At 44.8% G+C, this 17,679-nt stretch overlaps 1 protein-coding gene across 5 annotated transcripts in view; it reads left to right on the top strand.

Moving 5' to 3' along the window:
* LOC144503876 (receptor tyrosine-protein kinase erbB-4-like) overlaps positions 1 to 17,679 on the top strand; it is a 1,146,325-nt gene that overhangs the window by 654,907 nt on the left and 473,739 nt on the right. For all 5 annotated transcript variants that reach the window (XM_078228891.1, XM_078228890.1, XM_078228889.1 and 2 more), the window contains exon 4: positions 11,351 to 11,485. In XM_078228891.1, the coding sequence (XP_078085017.1) occupies positions 11,351 to 11,485 (135 nt within the window). The remainder of the gene's footprint in view (positions 1 to 11,350; positions 11,486 to 17,679) is intronic.

Here is a 17,679-nt window from a genome sequence, read left to right as displayed (position 1 = left end):
CTTGCTTCCTTATCTCAAAACCATTATTCACGTTATTTCTCAGGTGGGAAAATGTTGTGCTTCTTCCACTGAGCTAAAGCAAGACGCTGCAGTTGGTCTTTGGCTTGACTCTGCTTCTCCTCACGCTCTGCGTTCTGATTCTGCTGCTTCTGTTTCTCTTTCAACCACTCTTTGCACCTGTCCTTCACCAGTTTGTCAGCTTCCTGCTGTGCTGCCACTCTGTTTGGCTTCTTGCATGTTGTACTTCCTCATTTAATCACTCCACTATTCCTCGCAGTCTATTATTAGTCTCCAGTAAATCATTTTCCTACTGTGATATGGTGTTAAGCTGCATCTGCAGTTCACTAATTTGCTCTCTGAACTCAGCACTGCCATTCTTTCCTTTATTCCTCCCCCCACCTCACGTCCTCCTATTTAGAAGCCACATGCTGTTGATATTTTGACCTGAGGTTCAGGAGCTCCATCTTGGAAGTCTCCTCTGTGAACTGGACAGCGGTTTCTCTTGCTCCTTTCCAGTATCCCATGGTATGTCCTGCTCAGCTCTCTATCGTTCCATGTCAGTGACATTATTCTCTCGTTCCAACTTTTCATCTCAGAGTGTTGTAAGTTTCTTTAAAAAAATATTTTTTCTTTCTGAAATAATGCTCTTTCCTTTTCTATGAAAAACGTTTTGTGTCTTTCAACATTGGCCGTTGGAATTTCAGTACCTGACTGCAATCCCTTCATTTGTCTTTCACAATGATGGAATTTACCCAGTTTGTCAGCTTTGTGACTCTGGTAATCACTTCCTTTACCCCCATCTCTTCGAGTTCTCTCTCAAGTTTTTCTTTTAGTTCTCTCTCAAGTTTTTCTTTTAGTTCTAGTTGTACTTTGTGTAGGGGAAGAATCATTTGTTTTTTCGCCAGTTCAGTAACGATGTGATACTCTAAAGCTTTAAAACATCCAACTGTCTCACCAAAACACTGGATACATTTGCACCAGATCTGTCTTGATTGGGGGGCACTCTTCAATGGATATACCATCGTCAACCCTTATTGACACTTCCTTCACCTCCTGGATTTTTGAGATCAGCCACAACTTCTCACAGCTGCTTAACCCCTGGAGAGCAGAACATCTGTTTCAATGATGTATTTTCCTTTGTGTGTCCCACTGATTTGGATACTCCTTAGTTGTTGAATCTCGGTTCCACCTCATGCTGTCAGCATGATGTTAGTTCAGTTTCAGAGTATATTCCTTTGCGTAACTATTTTCTTTCAAATTTTCAAGAAAGATCTTCTGGTATAGTCTGAGCAGAAAGGTATTACTGAGTGCTCCAGTATCAATCTTCAGCTTTAAATTTATGGTTGTGGATTTATTTCGCTCCTTCTTTCTGATCTGAAAGCGGGAGGATTTGAGAATAGGGATAGGGATGTTCTGCTGCAATTGTATAGGGCATTGGTGAGGCCACACCTGGAGTATTGTGTGCGGTTTTGGTGTCCTTATCCGAGGAAGGATGTCCTTGCTATAGAGGGAGTACAGCGAAGGTTTACCTGGATTGGCAGGTCTGTTATATGAGGATTAGGATTACATTCACTGGAGTTTAGAAGAGTGAGAAGGGATCTCATAGAAACTTATAACGCTCTAACAGGGTTAGACAGGGTAGATTCAGAAAGAATGTCCCCAGTGGTGGGGGAGTCCAGAACTAAGGGTCGTTGTTTAAGGGTAAGGGGTAAACCTTTTAGAGGAGAAATTTCTTCACCCAGAGGGTGGAGAATGTGTGAAATTCACTACCACAGAATGTAGTTGAGGCCAGAACATTGTCTGATTTCAAGAAGAAATTAGATATAGCTCTTGGGGCTAAAGGGATCAAGGGATATGGGAGGAAGTGGTGGGGGGAATCAGGATATTGAATTCGATGATCAACCATTATCAAAATGAATGGCAGAGCAGGCTTGACGGGCCGAATGGCCTACTCCTGCTTCTAGTTCTATGTTTCTATGAATGGTTGTGTCAATTTCTTTTCTTTCAAACTATCGCATCCAGCCATTTCAAGCAGTTAAATGGTTTCTACGCCTAATGTGCCCTCAAACCCATTGTCTACTTCCAGGATGTGGATGGTTTCCCTGTTGCTCTGTCTCTGGTAACTCCTTCATCATTTTCTTTCTTTGTTCCGAACATCTTTTCCTGGTGACCGGATTTTCCACAAGCTCTGGAGTTTTATCTGTATGTGAGACATTTCCTTCTATCTGTGAACTCATGTGGTTATCCATAGTTCTTGAACAACTTTCTGGTGTACGTTCTTTTGTTGCTGTTTCACTGCACCAACCCTGCTGCTTTGCTCTTGATTTAACTGAAGGCTAGCTATTTAGCCACTCAGTGTCTTCATCTGTCTTACTATGGCTTCATGTGCTCTGGCAATGTCAACATGCAGCCGACAATATTGTGGCTGTTCTTTTGAACCGCTGAGTGTGCAGGGTCCCAAAATTGCTGACTGATCAGCCTTTCATCCATTGCTTTGAATTTACAATTGCTGGCGCAATTTCTCAATCTTGTGAAGGAATTGTCAACAGGCTCACCTGGTTCCTGTCTCGAGCTTAGAAATTCGTATAGGTGAATCTGAAACTTTGGCTGGCGATGTATGCTGAATTACTCAAAATTTTGGCCGGGCTTTTACTGTCATCCACACTTATTTCCCAACTATTGAAAAGATCTAAACCTTTCCCTCAATGCCAGAAAAGGATGCAGCTAATCCTTTCCTCTTCACTAGTGATTTTTAGAAAATGATTAAAGATCGATTTGATTTGATTTGATTTATTATTGTCACATATACTAGTATCCTGTGAAAAGTATTGTTTCTTGCGTGCTATACAGACAAAGCATACAGTACCTAGGGAAGGAAAGGAAAGAGTGCAAATGTAGTGTTATAGTCAGAGCTAGGGTGTAGAGAAAGATCAACTTCATGCGAGATAGGTCCATTCAAAATTCTGATGGCAGCAGGGAAGAAGCTGTTTTTGAATCGGTTGGTATGTGATCTTATACTTGTGTATCATTTTCCTGACGGAAGAAGATGGAAGAGAGTATGTCAATCTGCATTTTTGGTTAAACTCTTCAAGTGCCTCCACAACATCATCAACCTCCCAAGTTATTCAGAGCTGGAACTATGCATTCATCACTGCAGCGGTGGCCATTTTGTTTTGCATGATCCACTCCCTCTTTTTTCTCTCTCTGTGGCACTAATTTGGGTTAATTTTTTTCAATCTAATTCAGCATTTATTTTGCTTATCATTTTTGAGCTTTATTTGTAAATACTTGTTGCCATCATGTCATGTCTTGTGGTTCCCAGAGGTTCAAAATAATTACATTGTTCCACACAGATTCGGAAGCGAATCAATACATTGTGGTTTCTGGGCACAGACTGTAGTGCTGCAGTGAGAGATGTGATATTCTGCATATGTATGTATACATGCACATAACAATATAGTTCCTAAATCTTCTTTAATAATACAACAATATGACAGAGAGGAACTTGAGGTGGTGGTTTTTCCAGGCACCGGATGCCCTGATCCTTCTTAGCGGTAGATGTAATGGATTTGGAAAGGACTGTTAAAGACACCTTGGCATGTTGCAGCCATCCATCTTGTAGATCATACACACTGCTGCCACTGTATGCCAGTGGTAGATGGAGAAAATGTTCACTATGGCAGATTGGGTTGGCATCAAACAGGCCATTTGTCCCTGGATGGTGTGGAACATTTACTTTTTAGCATTTTTGGAGCTGCACTGATCCAGGCAAGTAAGAATATTCCGTCACAGTCCTGACTTGTGTTTTGTAGATGGTTGAGGATCTTCGACGAGCCAAAAGATGCGTCACACAGTCTCTGATCTGCTCTCGTAAACACAGTAGCTGTTTGAGTTAAAAACTTGGTCAGTAGTGATCCACAGGATGTTGACATAGAATTTCATAGAATCAATATATCATAGAATCCCTACAGAGCTGAAGGAGGCCATTTGGCCCATCAAGACTGCACTGACCACATCCCACACAGGCCCTATTCTCCTCAACCCTCATATTTACCCTGCTAATCCCCCTGACTCTAGAGTCAATTTAGCATGGCCAATCAAACTAACCCGCACGTCTTTGGAGTGTGGGAGGAAACCGGAGCAAACCCACGCAGACATGGGGAGAACGTGCAAACTCCACACAGTCACCCGAGGCCAGAATTGAACCCAGGTCCCTGGCTCTGTGAAGCAGCAGTGCTAACCACTGTGCCATCGTGCCGCCCAAGGGAAGGTCTCTTTCCTGTGGGAAATGGTCATTACTTTGCATATGAGTGGCATGCATGTTACATGCCTTCTCAGCTAAAGCCTGAATGTTGTCCAGGTGTTGCTGCATACAGGTGGGGAGTACTTCAGTGTATGAGGAGTTGCAAATGGAACTGAAGCCTGTGCAATCATTAGTGATCATCCCCACATCTGATGCTGTGATGTGGGGAGGGTGATTGATAAAGTGTGCTGAAGATGGTTGGGCCAAGGACAAAATTCCAAGGAACTACTTCAGAGATTTCCTGGGGCCGAGATGATTGGCATCCAACAACCACAACCATCTTGTTTTGTGTTAGATGGCACACGGTGGCACATTGGTTAGCACTGCTGCCTCACTGCGCCAGGGACCTGTGTTCATTTCCTGGCTTGGGTCACTGTGGAGTTTGCACATTCTCCCCGTGTCTGTCTGGGTTCCCTCCGGGTGCTCCAGTTTCTTCCCACAGTCCAAAGATGTGTGGGTTAGGTGGATTGGCCATGCTAAGTTGCCCCTTACTGTCTGGGGGACTAGCTAGGGTAAGTGCATGGGGTTATGGGGATAGGACCTGGATGTAATTATGGTCGGTACAGACTTGATGGGCTGAATGGCCTCCTTCTGCACTGTAGGATTTGATGATTCCATGGTTTGCACTTAAACAAGCCTGGAAATTTTAATTGGCTGGCACAATGGACACTTTAAATTGCATCCTTTGAGGGGTGGACTTGGGTAAAAAAGATTCTGGGTCATCTTTGATGAAAAGTATATCTGGGAGTAATGCTTTGAAGAAGTCTCCATTGTTAAGTTTATTTGCACATGAGATAATCAACTCAATTCTGAATTTCAGCTTGTGTTCAGTTTAGTTTTATGACATTAAGATAAAGCTGCTGAAGAATAGAATTGATGGCAGGTGAGTGCTGGGTTCAAGGTTTAGGGCGTGGGTTAGAATTTACACTGTCAGTTATCTCAGCTCCATCAGGTCACAAACAAACTCAGGTTTTTGACCCGAATGCTCAAAAGTCAAATGATCGAAAAAGATAAGGATAAGCACGTGTAAATAACTGGTCAACATCAATGTGAAGTCTGAAGCAGCGAGTATTTACTGATGGCAGCTGATTGTGAAGGAAATGAATAACCGTGCACAGAAACAGTTAGTTTTAACCTTCAGGAAAGAATAGGCAAACTGAAGATAGTAGTTTTGATGGTGTGACACTGTATTTTATTAGTTTGCACTTCTGATTGTATCTTTAGATCCTGATATTTTTAAACCAAGAACAATGTCCCAATTTTCTGGTGCTGGGGTACTTTAGACCATTTTCTGGGACGTTTGTCTTAACTTACTAACTTGCTAGTAACTAGCTTAACAATCAGTAATATTGGGGGCGATTCTCCCAAAAGTGCTGAATTGGTGGTAAAACAGTTCTAGATCAGGACTGTTTTTTCAGTGCAGCTTCTCACTCGAATCTCCGCACTCTGTGCACTGCAGAGGTCCCAATCGTGAATCTCATTAAAAACCCCGGGGGGGGGGGGAGGGCGCGCGGTGCGCGGCCTATTTGCGCCAGAGGCTGACATGCCCAGTGGCTCCGATCTCTCAGTCTCCCCGTTTGCTGGCCAGTCCAATCGCTGGCCAGCCCGGGACCCCTGAAGTGCTGCCCCTCTTGCAACCCCCCATGGCCTGATTGTGGGCTCCGCAACAATTCCCTGATCCCCCCACCCCACAGCACCCCGATGTCCAGCCCACCAGCAGTGGCGATCCCCCCCCTCAGCCTGGCAGACCCCCGCGCCCCCCCCCCCCACTGACCCTCCTCTGGGGAGGCAGGTCCCCCTGGGAGGCAGGCACCCCCCCCCCCCCCCCCCAACCGGCAGACAACCCCCCTCTCAGCCCGTCCCGATCGCTGGCCTCCCTCCAACCCCACCGATCGCCCCTAGGCCCCGCCCACAACAGGCCCCACCCCTTTGGCACTGCCCGATACCCAGTGGGCAGTGCCAAGGTGCCCCCTGGGCATGGGCACTTTGCCCCTTGGGCAATGCAAGGGGCACAGGGGCCACCACCTCCATCGCCCGACACCCTGGGGAGCCCCGATTGTCAATCCTTCATTCCGACGCAGTGTCCCACTGGGGAGCCACTTAAACCCCACTGGGATGAAGTACTCCTGGCGAGGTGGGAGATTCAATCAGGACCAGCAAGTTCGCGATAATCACATCCAAAACATATATAAACTACATTAAAAAAAAGATTCAAATGACTTACCTGTCTTCCCGCCAGTTTCCAGTGTGGTCTGGACTGCAATTGTTCTCCAGCTCTGGGAGACGCGCATGTGTTCCCGGCACATGCGCAAATCCCGGAAAAAGGCCGACAACACAATTCCCCCGACTGGACCCGCCAGAAAGGTTGCGAATCGCAATGGGAGAATCGGACCCATCTTTACTAACAATGGCTTCTTTTCCTACCCCTTCTCTGTTCTCCCTGGTGCCCCACGAGTATCTATCCCTGCCCTCCACTCTTATTTCTCATCTACATGCTTCTCGTTGGCGACATTATCCAAAGATGTTACAAAATGCAGGCTGTCATTGTTGATTAAGATGTTGTCTGAAGACATATCAGACTAATCTAAGGACATCTGTACTCTCTGGAGTCACCACGTCAATTGACACAGCTCGATGCAGACATAATGCAGAGCTACACAACCTTACTGACTGCCTCTCAGAGTTTCACCCCTAACATGCATCTCTGCATTTCTCACACGAGTTCCCAACAGCAGGGGAAAGGACAGGAGGAGATGCAGATAGTTCTTGAGCGCGTCACTGTCCCCATTCTAACAAATACAATTCATGTATCAACCGGCATGTAAACCCTTTTCAGTACTTGTGGCGCCCATTACGTCAGAGCCATCTGTAAACTCAGAACAAGGTGTTGCTGGATTACAGTCATCCTCTTAGAGGAGCCCATTGAAATACAAAACTCTCCAAATCACCTCCTCCACATGGAGATGGAGAAGGTGATCTACACCATACATTGTCACAAAGAGGCCCCACTGTGGAAGTTAGGTTACAAACAATTGTGAAAATTAAAGTTCCATAATTGCCGGAAAAAACTCTTATCAAGTAAAGGAAAATGATTATTAGCCAAACAAGGCCTTTAGTCGGGCCTTCAGTAAGGCTAGCACTTACGCACTCAAGATAAATGACTAAATCTAAAACCTTGTTCCATAAACACTGCAATCCAGGCTGGGACACAGGATGAAAACAAAGAACAAGTTACCATGGCAATTACCAAATAGCAAGATATGGGGATATATTATGCTAATGAAGGATTGGCAGGAGACCGTTTTCTATTCGATAAGAAAGGGCAAAAGGCTATGCTATGATTGGTGGAAATGTATGCAAATGAAGGATTAGAAAGTTGCTCATTTCTCATTTGCTGTGATTAACTATAACTATTGCATTTCCGTATGAATCAGCAGGACACCCTGTAATGCTTTTCTCTGCTTTGTGTTCTCAATTGTGCATAAGTTATTAAAGCTTGGAAATTGAGTACTCTGGGTTTAAATGTTGTCAGTACCCAAATCGACTGCAGTTTAAGTGCTGTTAGTACCCAAAGCCGACAATAGGGTGTAACGCACAACCTGCACCATATTAAGGTGAATTGAGACTTGCACCATTCACACTGTGCCTTGTCCTGAGAATTTGCTTTGAACAGACTGGTGAGAAGCGATGCTCTATTCAGAGGCACTGATACTGGGGACATTGAGGTTTATTTGAATACTGGCTGCATCTAATGGTTTGTGTTTTGATCATGTCATTCAGTTCACTCTTTCTGGTTGTTATTGTTTCACTCCAGCTGATAAGCTCCTCAGTTTGGGCACACATGTCTTCTCCTTCTTATTTTTAATATGAGCAGGATCAATATTTATTGCCACTTGCCCTGAGACAGTGATGGTGGGTCTTCTCTAAACCACTGCCGTGGCTGTAATGGTATTCAGGAGGGAATTACAGGGCACTGACCCAGTGACGAAGATCCCAGTTGGGAGGGTGCATGACTTGGACGGGAACTCAGAGGAATAGATGCTCCTGCACCTTTGCCACTCTTGTCCTTTGCGGTGACAGTGGTCACATGAGCCGAAGGTGCTGATAAAATGTGTTTTGTGATTTGCTGCAGTGCATCTTGTATGTGGTACAATGTGCTGGTGATGGACTGGGTAGATATTGGGCCCTATAGCAGGTGCTGATCAAGTGAACTGTTCTACCCTGGATAGTATGGAGTTTTTTGCATGTGTGACTGGGCTTTTCCAGACAAGTGGTGAATATCCCATCACAGAACAAAAAACTGTGAAATCAGTACAGTATTTCAGCAAATAAAAAACAATGTTGCTTTTGTTGCCCGCTGAGAGATCATAGAATCCTAAAGTGCAGAAGGAGGCCATTTAGCCCATCAAGTCTGCACTGACCACACTCCCACCCACGCCGTACCATATAACCCCATGCATTTACCCGAGTAGTCCCCCTGACATTAAGGGGCAATTTAGCATGGCCAATCCACCTAACCTGCACATCTTTGGACTGTGGGAGGAAACCGGAGCACCCGGAGGAAACCCACGCAGACACGGGAAGAATGTACAAACTCCACACAGACAGTGACTCAAGCCAGGAATCGAACCCGGGTCCCTGGCGCTGTGAGGTCGCAGTGTTAACCACTGTGCCACTCAAGTTTCCATCGGCTGGGGAATCTAAAACATGAGGCACAGTCTCAGCAAAAGGAGCTGATCATTTAGGTCTGAGATGAGGAGAAATTTCTTCACTCAAAGGATTGTGAATCTTTGGAATTCTCTCCCCCTGAGGGTTGTGGATGCACCATTGTTGAATGCATTTAAAGCCGGGATAGGCTGACTTTTGGTCTTGCAGAGAATTAAGGGGAGCAAGCAAGTAGGAGAATGGGGTTGAAACCCAAGATAAGCCATGAACATATTGAATGACAAAGCATACTGAATGGGTCATGTGGTCTCCTCCTGCTCCTATTGGTTATGTTCTTAAATTATCAATAGTTGGAATTGGAAGGAAGAAATGCAAAAACATACTATATATAAAAGGAATAATACAACAATAATCAACTTAAAAGTTACCTTTACAGGAATTTCTTCTCTCAGAGAGTCCTCAATTTTTGAGGTTAGGCTACAATCAGATCAGCCGTGATTTTGTCTGATAGTGCTCCTGCAATGAGCTTTGGAGTATTTTGTTTTGTTAAAGGCTCTATATAAAAGTAATTTGTGGTTGACTGATGTGGCCTCATTTTAACTCTCATTAAAATGTGGCATCCATGATAGTGCAGCACTCCTTCAGTAATGCATTGGAGTTTTGGCCTGGGCTGCAACTCGTGATCTTCTGGCGAAGAGGTGGGAGTGTTCTCAATTGACCCGTGAATGCTGAGGATATCTTTTGTGAACTCATCCTCCCATTCTGGTCAGATTAATTGATGTAAGCAAAAATACTGCAGATGCTGGAATCTGAAACAAAAACAGAGAATGCTGGAAAGTTTCAGCAGGTCTGACAGCATCTGTGGAGCAAGAATAGAGCCAACGTTTCGAGTCAGGATGACCCTTTGTCAGAGCTGATTGCTGTTGTTGTTGAAGGTGCACTTTTGTGGCTGCTGAATAAGGCCATGTTTAGTCTTAAATGTGACCCGCCAGTCAGGTAGCCTGGCAACAACTATTGTCATTGCCCAGCTTTGAACAAATGAAGATCAGCTTAGGTAAAGGTGACTGGCACAACAATTAGTCATCTCAGTGGAAAGGATGAGACAACTCGAAGGGCAAACAAATAATTTTTCATAATGTCACTTTGAGGTAACATTTCTGAATGTCCTACTCATCAATAGGGCTGGTTGGCCTATGGCAGACATTCTCCCCCATGGTTTCCAACAGGTAGGGTTGCCAACCCTCCAGGAATGGTCTGGAGTCCCCTGGAATTGAAGATCCATCTCGAGGACACTGCTGCGTGTAACCATGGGGAAAATCTGTTGGGACATTAAAAGAATGTTTCTTTTTTGTTTCTCTTGACCACATCTGAAAATATTGAAGACAGAGGTGGGGAAAGGCTGTTTGTCTGACAGTCGAGCAATTTCCAATGGGGGAATGAGCCTTTTTGCTTTTCAGTTGGCACAGGAAGGCAGTACATCACAAGGACAGATGTGCTGGCCAACTAAAGGCAAGAGGGTGGTGGCATGTCATGTGATGAAATCTTGAGGGATATATTTAATCACAGTTGGCAACCCTATCAAGAGGGGATGCACAGGGAGTGAGCCCACAAGATTCTGATCCCGTGGGTCAGGCTTCATGCCCGAAGCACATATGGAGAAATTTTATCCTTCACTCCAAAATATGACTTCCCCCAAAAAAAACCCCAAAATGTTCAGTTTGTTGTCCACATTAAGCTTTGAGAATGTTGACAGTGGGATAAATTTAAAATTTCAGTATTGCTCACGCACAATTAATATTAACATTCTAACACAGTCTCCCTCGGGCAAATTGAATCCCTATCTTCACAGACATGAATCACGGAGCTCCTCAATGCTACTCCACCATAACCTCTCTGAGGATCCTATCAACTTGCAGCAACAGCAGTGGCGCTGAAGGAACTGCAAAGGGATTGCTGGCCACGATTTTATGTCTTAGTCTGCCCAGCTGTACTGTAAAAGCACAGACTATATTACAGCATTCTGTTCAATGCAGCTTAGCCCCATGACCTCATTTTCTCAGTATGGTGAGGGGGAGGGGGTATATTTTGCCATGGATGGAAGGGTGGTCGATATGTAATGATGGCTTAAATTGCTCAGCAACTTTAGTCAAGTTCACTATAGTAGAGCAAGGCATGGGGGTTGGAAATGTTAGCCGATAGAAATATAAAGGAAAAACATTCGCATTGATCTTGGGGAATGTAAAATGTTCTTGTTACCTTTGAAATGGCCTGAAGGAGATTAGAATTAAATCCAGAGTTGGAGCAGCAATGCACCCCAATCGAAAAATTCAGTGTGCTTATTAATCTCCTATGTCTTCAATCCTGCGATCTGTTCTTCAACAGAAATCCTGAATGGAGGCATCTATATTGACCAGAACAAGTTTCTCTGCTATGTCAACACCATTCATTGGCAGGATATTGTGCGTGACCCACCAGCGACAGATATTATAATCGTCCCCACGAACACCACTGTGGCATGTAAGTATCACACCTTCATATCTGATCAGGTAGGATCCAGTCACTGAGGTGTTATTTCATAATGGTTCAGTCTAGTATCAAATGATGAACGATCATTATCTAAAAAGGTCTGATTTCAGAATTGAGGAGCGATGCTGTAGGGAGCACTGGTCGGGGAATCGCTCCCCATAGGCCCCTCATTTTCAGCCCTCTTAATGGATGGAAATTCAATGCATTAGGGCCCAGATTTTCTTAACCAACTTGTTCTGTAAGTGAATCTCATTAGTGGGGGCGGGGCCTATTCCCACTGGAGAGGCCAGCAGCAGAGCGCTGAATGAGCCACTGTGCATGTGCCGATCGGTCAGAGCGGAGATCGGCGCATGCGCAGTAGCCCCGCACTGCTGGCCTCCCGATCGTTGGCCAGCTCAATCGCTGGCCAGCCCCATGACCCTGCTTTGCTGCCCCACCGATCCCCCCCACGGCCCGATCACTGACCTCCCGGACGTCTTCGGGCCAGCCTACCCCTTGGCAGTCCTGCTCATCCAATTTCCCCCCCCCCCTCACAGCCCCGAGCCCCCCCCCCACAACAGGGTGACACCCCCCAATCCCAATGTCCTGCCCCGATTGTTAGCCTCCCTCCCTCTGTCACCAAGCCTGAGTGCAGAGTCGCAGCGGGAACCCACCAACCCCCACCGATCTGCCCCCCACAGAGGCCCCAATCCCCCAGGCCCCTGTTTGGAACTGCCCCATTGGCACTGCCCAATGCCCAGTGGGCAGTACCAGGGTGCCCCCTGGGCATTGGCAATTTGCCTCTTGGGCAGTGCCAGGGGTTCAGGCTGCCACTGCTAAGCTGGCAATGCCCAGGAGGCACCCGTTCCCTTACCCCGACCTCCTGGGGGGCCTTCATGGCCTCCCTTCACTCCAGCAGGGTCAGGCCACCAGCTCCCCGCTAGTGGCAAGCTGCTGTAAACCTCACAGGAGTGAAACACTCCTGGCAGCAGCGGGGGAGAGGCTAGCGGGGCCGGAGACTTCAGTCCTGGGCCCACTAATCATATGCAAATTCTAATCTAAATAATTTATAAAGCTCTGCGCCAATTTCTGGTGCGGAGATGACGATGCTGGAAATCCGGCCGGCAGAGACGCGCGGAGGCCATGGCACCCAGCGGGAAGCCCGCTACACGGCCTCAGCTTGAGTCTCCCGTCCCGCTGCACCGCTGGGAGAATCGCCCCCAGTGTCTTTGTGTCTCTTGAGTGATTGATGATGTTTTTAAAAATCGTTCATGGGACGTGAGCGTCACTGGCAAGGCCAGCATTTGTTGCTCATCCCCTTTTGCCCTTCAGAAGGTGAGACTTAGCAACACTCTGGTTATTCATCTGGGCCTTTTGTTCCAATCTTATTGTTACACTGCAAAGCAATGGTTTCTAATACATCAGCCACTCGCCACCTGTGACCAAGTGGAAATCCAGATGCGAAAAATTGCAATTTTGATTAATAAATAAAAAATGAGTGATTGACATGATCATTGTATGTGCAATTCCAATTCTCAACTTTGGATGATGTATTCATCTATATTTTAATCTTTTTGTGCATTTTTTAGGAAAATTAAGGCAATGTTTTTTCATTATTGCACACATATTTGTTATGTGAATATACATGTGAGGTATATTTACCTAAATTGTGGGAGTGTGTGTGTGACATTTTTTTACTGTTCCAAATTTATTTTTAGGACGTGGGTGTCACTCACAATACCAACCTTTATTATTTACCCCTGGTTGCCCTTGAGAAGGTGATGGTGAGCTGCCTTCATGAATCACTGCAGTCTATGTCGTGTTCCCAATGGTTCCATTTGGGACAGAATTCCAGGATAATGACCCAGCAATGTTGAAGGAGCGGCAATAGCTTTCCAAATCAGGATGATGTGGGACTTGGAGGGGAATGTGGGAGGTGATGATGGTGTCCTTATCCTTCTTAGAGGTAGAGGTCACAGGTGCTATCAAAAAATCTTTGGTGAGTTGATGCAGTGTACCTTGAAGATGGTACACACTGCAGTTACTGGCAGGGGAGGGAATGAATGATTAAGGTGTTTGACGGGCTACTCATCAAACAAGCTGCTTTGTCTCTGATGGTGTTGAGTTTCTTGAGTGTTGTTGCAGTTGCACATATCCAGGCAAGTGCAGTTTATTCCATCACACCCTGGACTTGTGGATAGTGGAGAATCTTTGTGGAGTCAGGAGGGGGGGCGGCATGGTGGCACAGTGGTTAGCACTGCTGCTTCACAGCACCAGGGACCCAGGTTCGATTCCCAGCTTGGGTCACCTTCTATGTGGAGTTTGCACATTCTCCCCGTGTCTGCGTGGGTTTCCTCCGGGTGCTCCGGTTTCGTCCCACAGTCCAAAGATGTGCAGGTTAGGTGAATTGGCCATACTAAATTCTCCCTCAGCATACCCGAGCAGGCACCAGAGTGTGGCGACCAGGGGATTTTCACAGTAACTTCATTTCAGTGTGAATGTAAGCCTACTTGTGACTAATAAATAAACTTTACTTTAAGGTGAGTCCAGTTTCCAACTCAGTCTAGTGGCCATGACATTTCTATTTTCTACGAAACATATTGCATGCATCTAAATGGGTGTTGCTGTAGTTATACTTATTCCTTGTCAGCAATTTCTGTTCACAGCACTGCTATGAAAGGAAGACTTTCATTTATACATGGAATTACATCATATCTCTCAGAAACATTCAAGACACTTAATATGCACCAAAATACTTTGAAGTCGAGTGATTATTGTGTATGCTGATATAGCAGACAGTCATCAAGATCCCATGATCAGCAATTGGATAGATTGATGACCAATTAACTTTGGTGTTGGTTGAGGGAGCATTATTAGCTAACCTGGCAAGAACAGTCCCTGCTCATCTTCAAGCAGTGAGGTTTCAGTGACCACCACAACAGTAGACCAGATCTAGGTTTAACATCTTGTCTCAAACTCCAACAAGGTAGAATTTCCTCGGTGTTGCCTCTGGTTCTCAACTTACAATGACAGAGCTCCAGTAGGAACGGCCCATGCTGATGCTATGATTTGTCTCTTCATCTCAGAGCACCAGCAACATTCCTTGGTCACCCAATCCCAATCCAAGATCAAGAATTTGCTATGACAAGGTAACCTGGGCACAAACTGCAGCTGATCTTTTCATGGGATACTGGGTGGGATTTTCCACCAGCCCCTGCCACCTGTTTTGTGGCGGCAGAGGTGGCCCATCATTGGCCACCAGTGGGATCATCTGGTCCCGCCGCTGAAAATGGGGTTTCCCATTGAATGCACGTCCAGCAACCCGCTGACCGGAATGGCCAGAAACTCTGGCCACTGGGTTGATACTGCAACAAAGCTGCTCAATGGCCGCTGACCATTCTTTTTCACAGACACTTGGAACGCTTCCAGTTTAGAAGGAGCCCATTCAGCCCAACGTAACTGTACTGGCTTTCCAAATGAGCAGTTCACCTAGTGTCACTCCCTTGCCTTATCCTCATAACCCTGCACATTCTTCCTTTTCAGATAATAATCCAATTTCCTCTTTAATGCCACGATTGAACCTGGCACCACTGTACTCTCAGCCAGCACATTCCAGATCTTCACCACGTGCTGAATATAATAAGTTTCTCATGTCTTTATTGCCTCATTTTCCACTTACCACAAATCTGTGCCCTCTCTCGTTCATGATCTTTCTACCAGCAGGAACAATTTTTCCCCATCTTCTCTATCCAGATCCCTCATGATTTTGAATACCTTGAGCAAATCTTCTCCAAGGAAAACACCCTTGCCGAATAAATCTTAACTGTCTCAAGATCTGAAATTTTCAATTGAACCCCAACCTCAATGGATTTTTAGAGGAGAGAATTCCAGATTGCTACTAGCCTGTATGTGAAAAACAGCTTCCTGACATTTTAAGCTACTCATATAAGATCACTCCATAATCTTCTGCTTCCTTAACAAGAAATAAATGGGATATGTTGTGTCTCTTTACTGCCCTTTCCTAAGATGGCCACCATTTGTAACTTAAAGGATGCTTCTGAAAGCATTCCGCTATAATACTGACATACAAACAAAACTAAAATTAGGAGCAAATAGACTGTTTGTGCTGACAAGAGGAAATTGGTCCCATATAGTGAAGATAATGGATTCAACAAAATCAACAGAGAGCATTCAGAGAATTCTTGCAGTGAAAGAAATATTAATGATTAATCACAAGGTTGCAAAGCATATTAATGAATATCTTATCAAACTCTGCGAGGGAGGCTCAGTAAACATAGTGCTTTCTGTCATTCCAATTGCTTTTTACCTTAAAATTTCAAACAGGAGTTATTCCTGGGATCCCACTGAGTAGCAATGGGCAATGCAAAAGGAAGAACAGTCGGGGTCAGTTCTCAGCTGGGAAGTCCATTAAAACAAAGAGTGAAAGTGAGCCAATTTGGACTCTGCTCTGATTAATTGCCAGAAGCCCAATTTGTGCGATGGCCCTTGAGACTAAGCATAAATAGTTGAAACAAGACTGTTGCATACAAACTCTTTTACAAAACAAAATAATTCAATGTATTTAAAGTAACACGGTGGGATAAAAGCTTGCAAGTATGGGCAAACTGACTCGCTTTTCATGTGGATTGTCTAAAGCAGCCATCCAATGCCATGAATATGAATTTTCTGCTGTGACTCCCGATAAGTAATTAGAGATCATTAATTAACACTCCATGATCTACGGTTACAGCTGTTATTGCTGAATAAGACTTGTGAATTCCCCGCTGGGGTGAAATCATTTCACAACAGCTCTGACATATTAGTGAAACACAAGAGGCATATTTCATATTCAGCCTTGCCACAGGAAGGTCAAAGCCATTGGCTGCCTTGCTTTTCTGCTGCCGACTGCTGAAGTGTGCAGTCATAATGAACAGCAGATCCCTGGGAGAATCTGACCAGCTATTATTAAAAATTGGGAATGCTGTTTACTAAACTTAACTGACATTTAGCGGCAATACATAGTAAATACGGTCTAATTCTCAAGAGAACAATTTGCTTTTGGGAAGTCAGAAACAATTAAAACACTCCCGAATTTCACTCCATTCTCAATTCCACCCCTAATTCTTATTATCCTAATTTGTTCAAAGTGCTGAAGTGAAACATATAAAATGCAGGATTTAGAGTTTGAATGATTGGGATAGGTGATAGATTATTCGTATTACGTGAACATTCCACTCATTACTCTGAACCTAATGAAATTGTCATTGTACCTGTTCACAATCAGAAGATAACTGGGGACAGACTCAAATTGTTTAGAAACTGAAGAAACATTCTTCCCATCACTTCACCTTTTAATTGGCCTTCACAGACTAAATGGCCCACCTCATGTCGTCCTTGAATTTTGCGGAATATTTATCCTTTGCACAGGATTATACAAAGTCTTTGAGGATCTCACCTTATTTTTAGTTTATTAGCAAATTGCTGTGGAAGTCTTGTGGTACATTGGGTAGTGTCTCTACCTCTGAGCGGGAGACGCTCTATCACCTGTTTCAATTACTCAAACTCCAAATCTTGCACTTTATATGTTTCACTCAGCACTTTGAACAAATTAGGATAATAATAAATGGATTTGAGGCCCACTTTGGGGCTTGATGGCCAAGAAAGGCTCATAACGTGGCTCAACATGTTGATTATCATCCTGCAATTCTTTTCAATAGGCCTATGACAGACGGTAAGAACCGGTTGTCCCCTGGTCAACCAGAACCTGCAGAAGGCAACAGCAAAACTACTGCAGTACCTTGCCTGGCATAACCATGGACCAACACCTGGTCACCAATGCCCTCTTAGGGCATGAGAGAGAGTAAATTGCTGGTGGCACCATCCACCATCAGGTGATGAATATAAGTTTATTTCTGTTAATCTGAAAGGTAGTGGTGGTAATAGAGAAGAGACTTGAGAAACTCACTGCGCAGACCCATCTGGTGGCCAGAGACTGGAACTACCGTGTGCCAGTTGACATGGCAAAATGGAACATCCTGTGGTTGTAATAGGTGCTGTATCAATGCAATTTTTTCTTTCTTGGCCTTGTTGTGGATGCATGTCAGAAGATTCCATTAGTCTACCTACCTGTAAGAGAAGATTGGAAAAGAGTCAAATTAATGGGTACCCTTTTCACACAAAGAGCCCTTGGTGAGCCCTTTTAAGTT

The sequence above is a fragment of the Mustelus asterias genome, chromosome 14 (genome assembly GCF_964213995.1).
Source record: "Mustelus asterias chromosome 14, sMusAst1.hap1.1, whole genome shotgun sequence".
Classification (NCBI taxonomy): domain Eukaryota; kingdom Metazoa; phylum Chordata; class Chondrichthyes; order Carcharhiniformes; family Triakidae; genus Mustelus; species Mustelus asterias.
The sequence above is the reverse complement of the archived record's forward strand: the minus strand, read 5'-3'. Positions and strand labels throughout refer to the sequence as shown.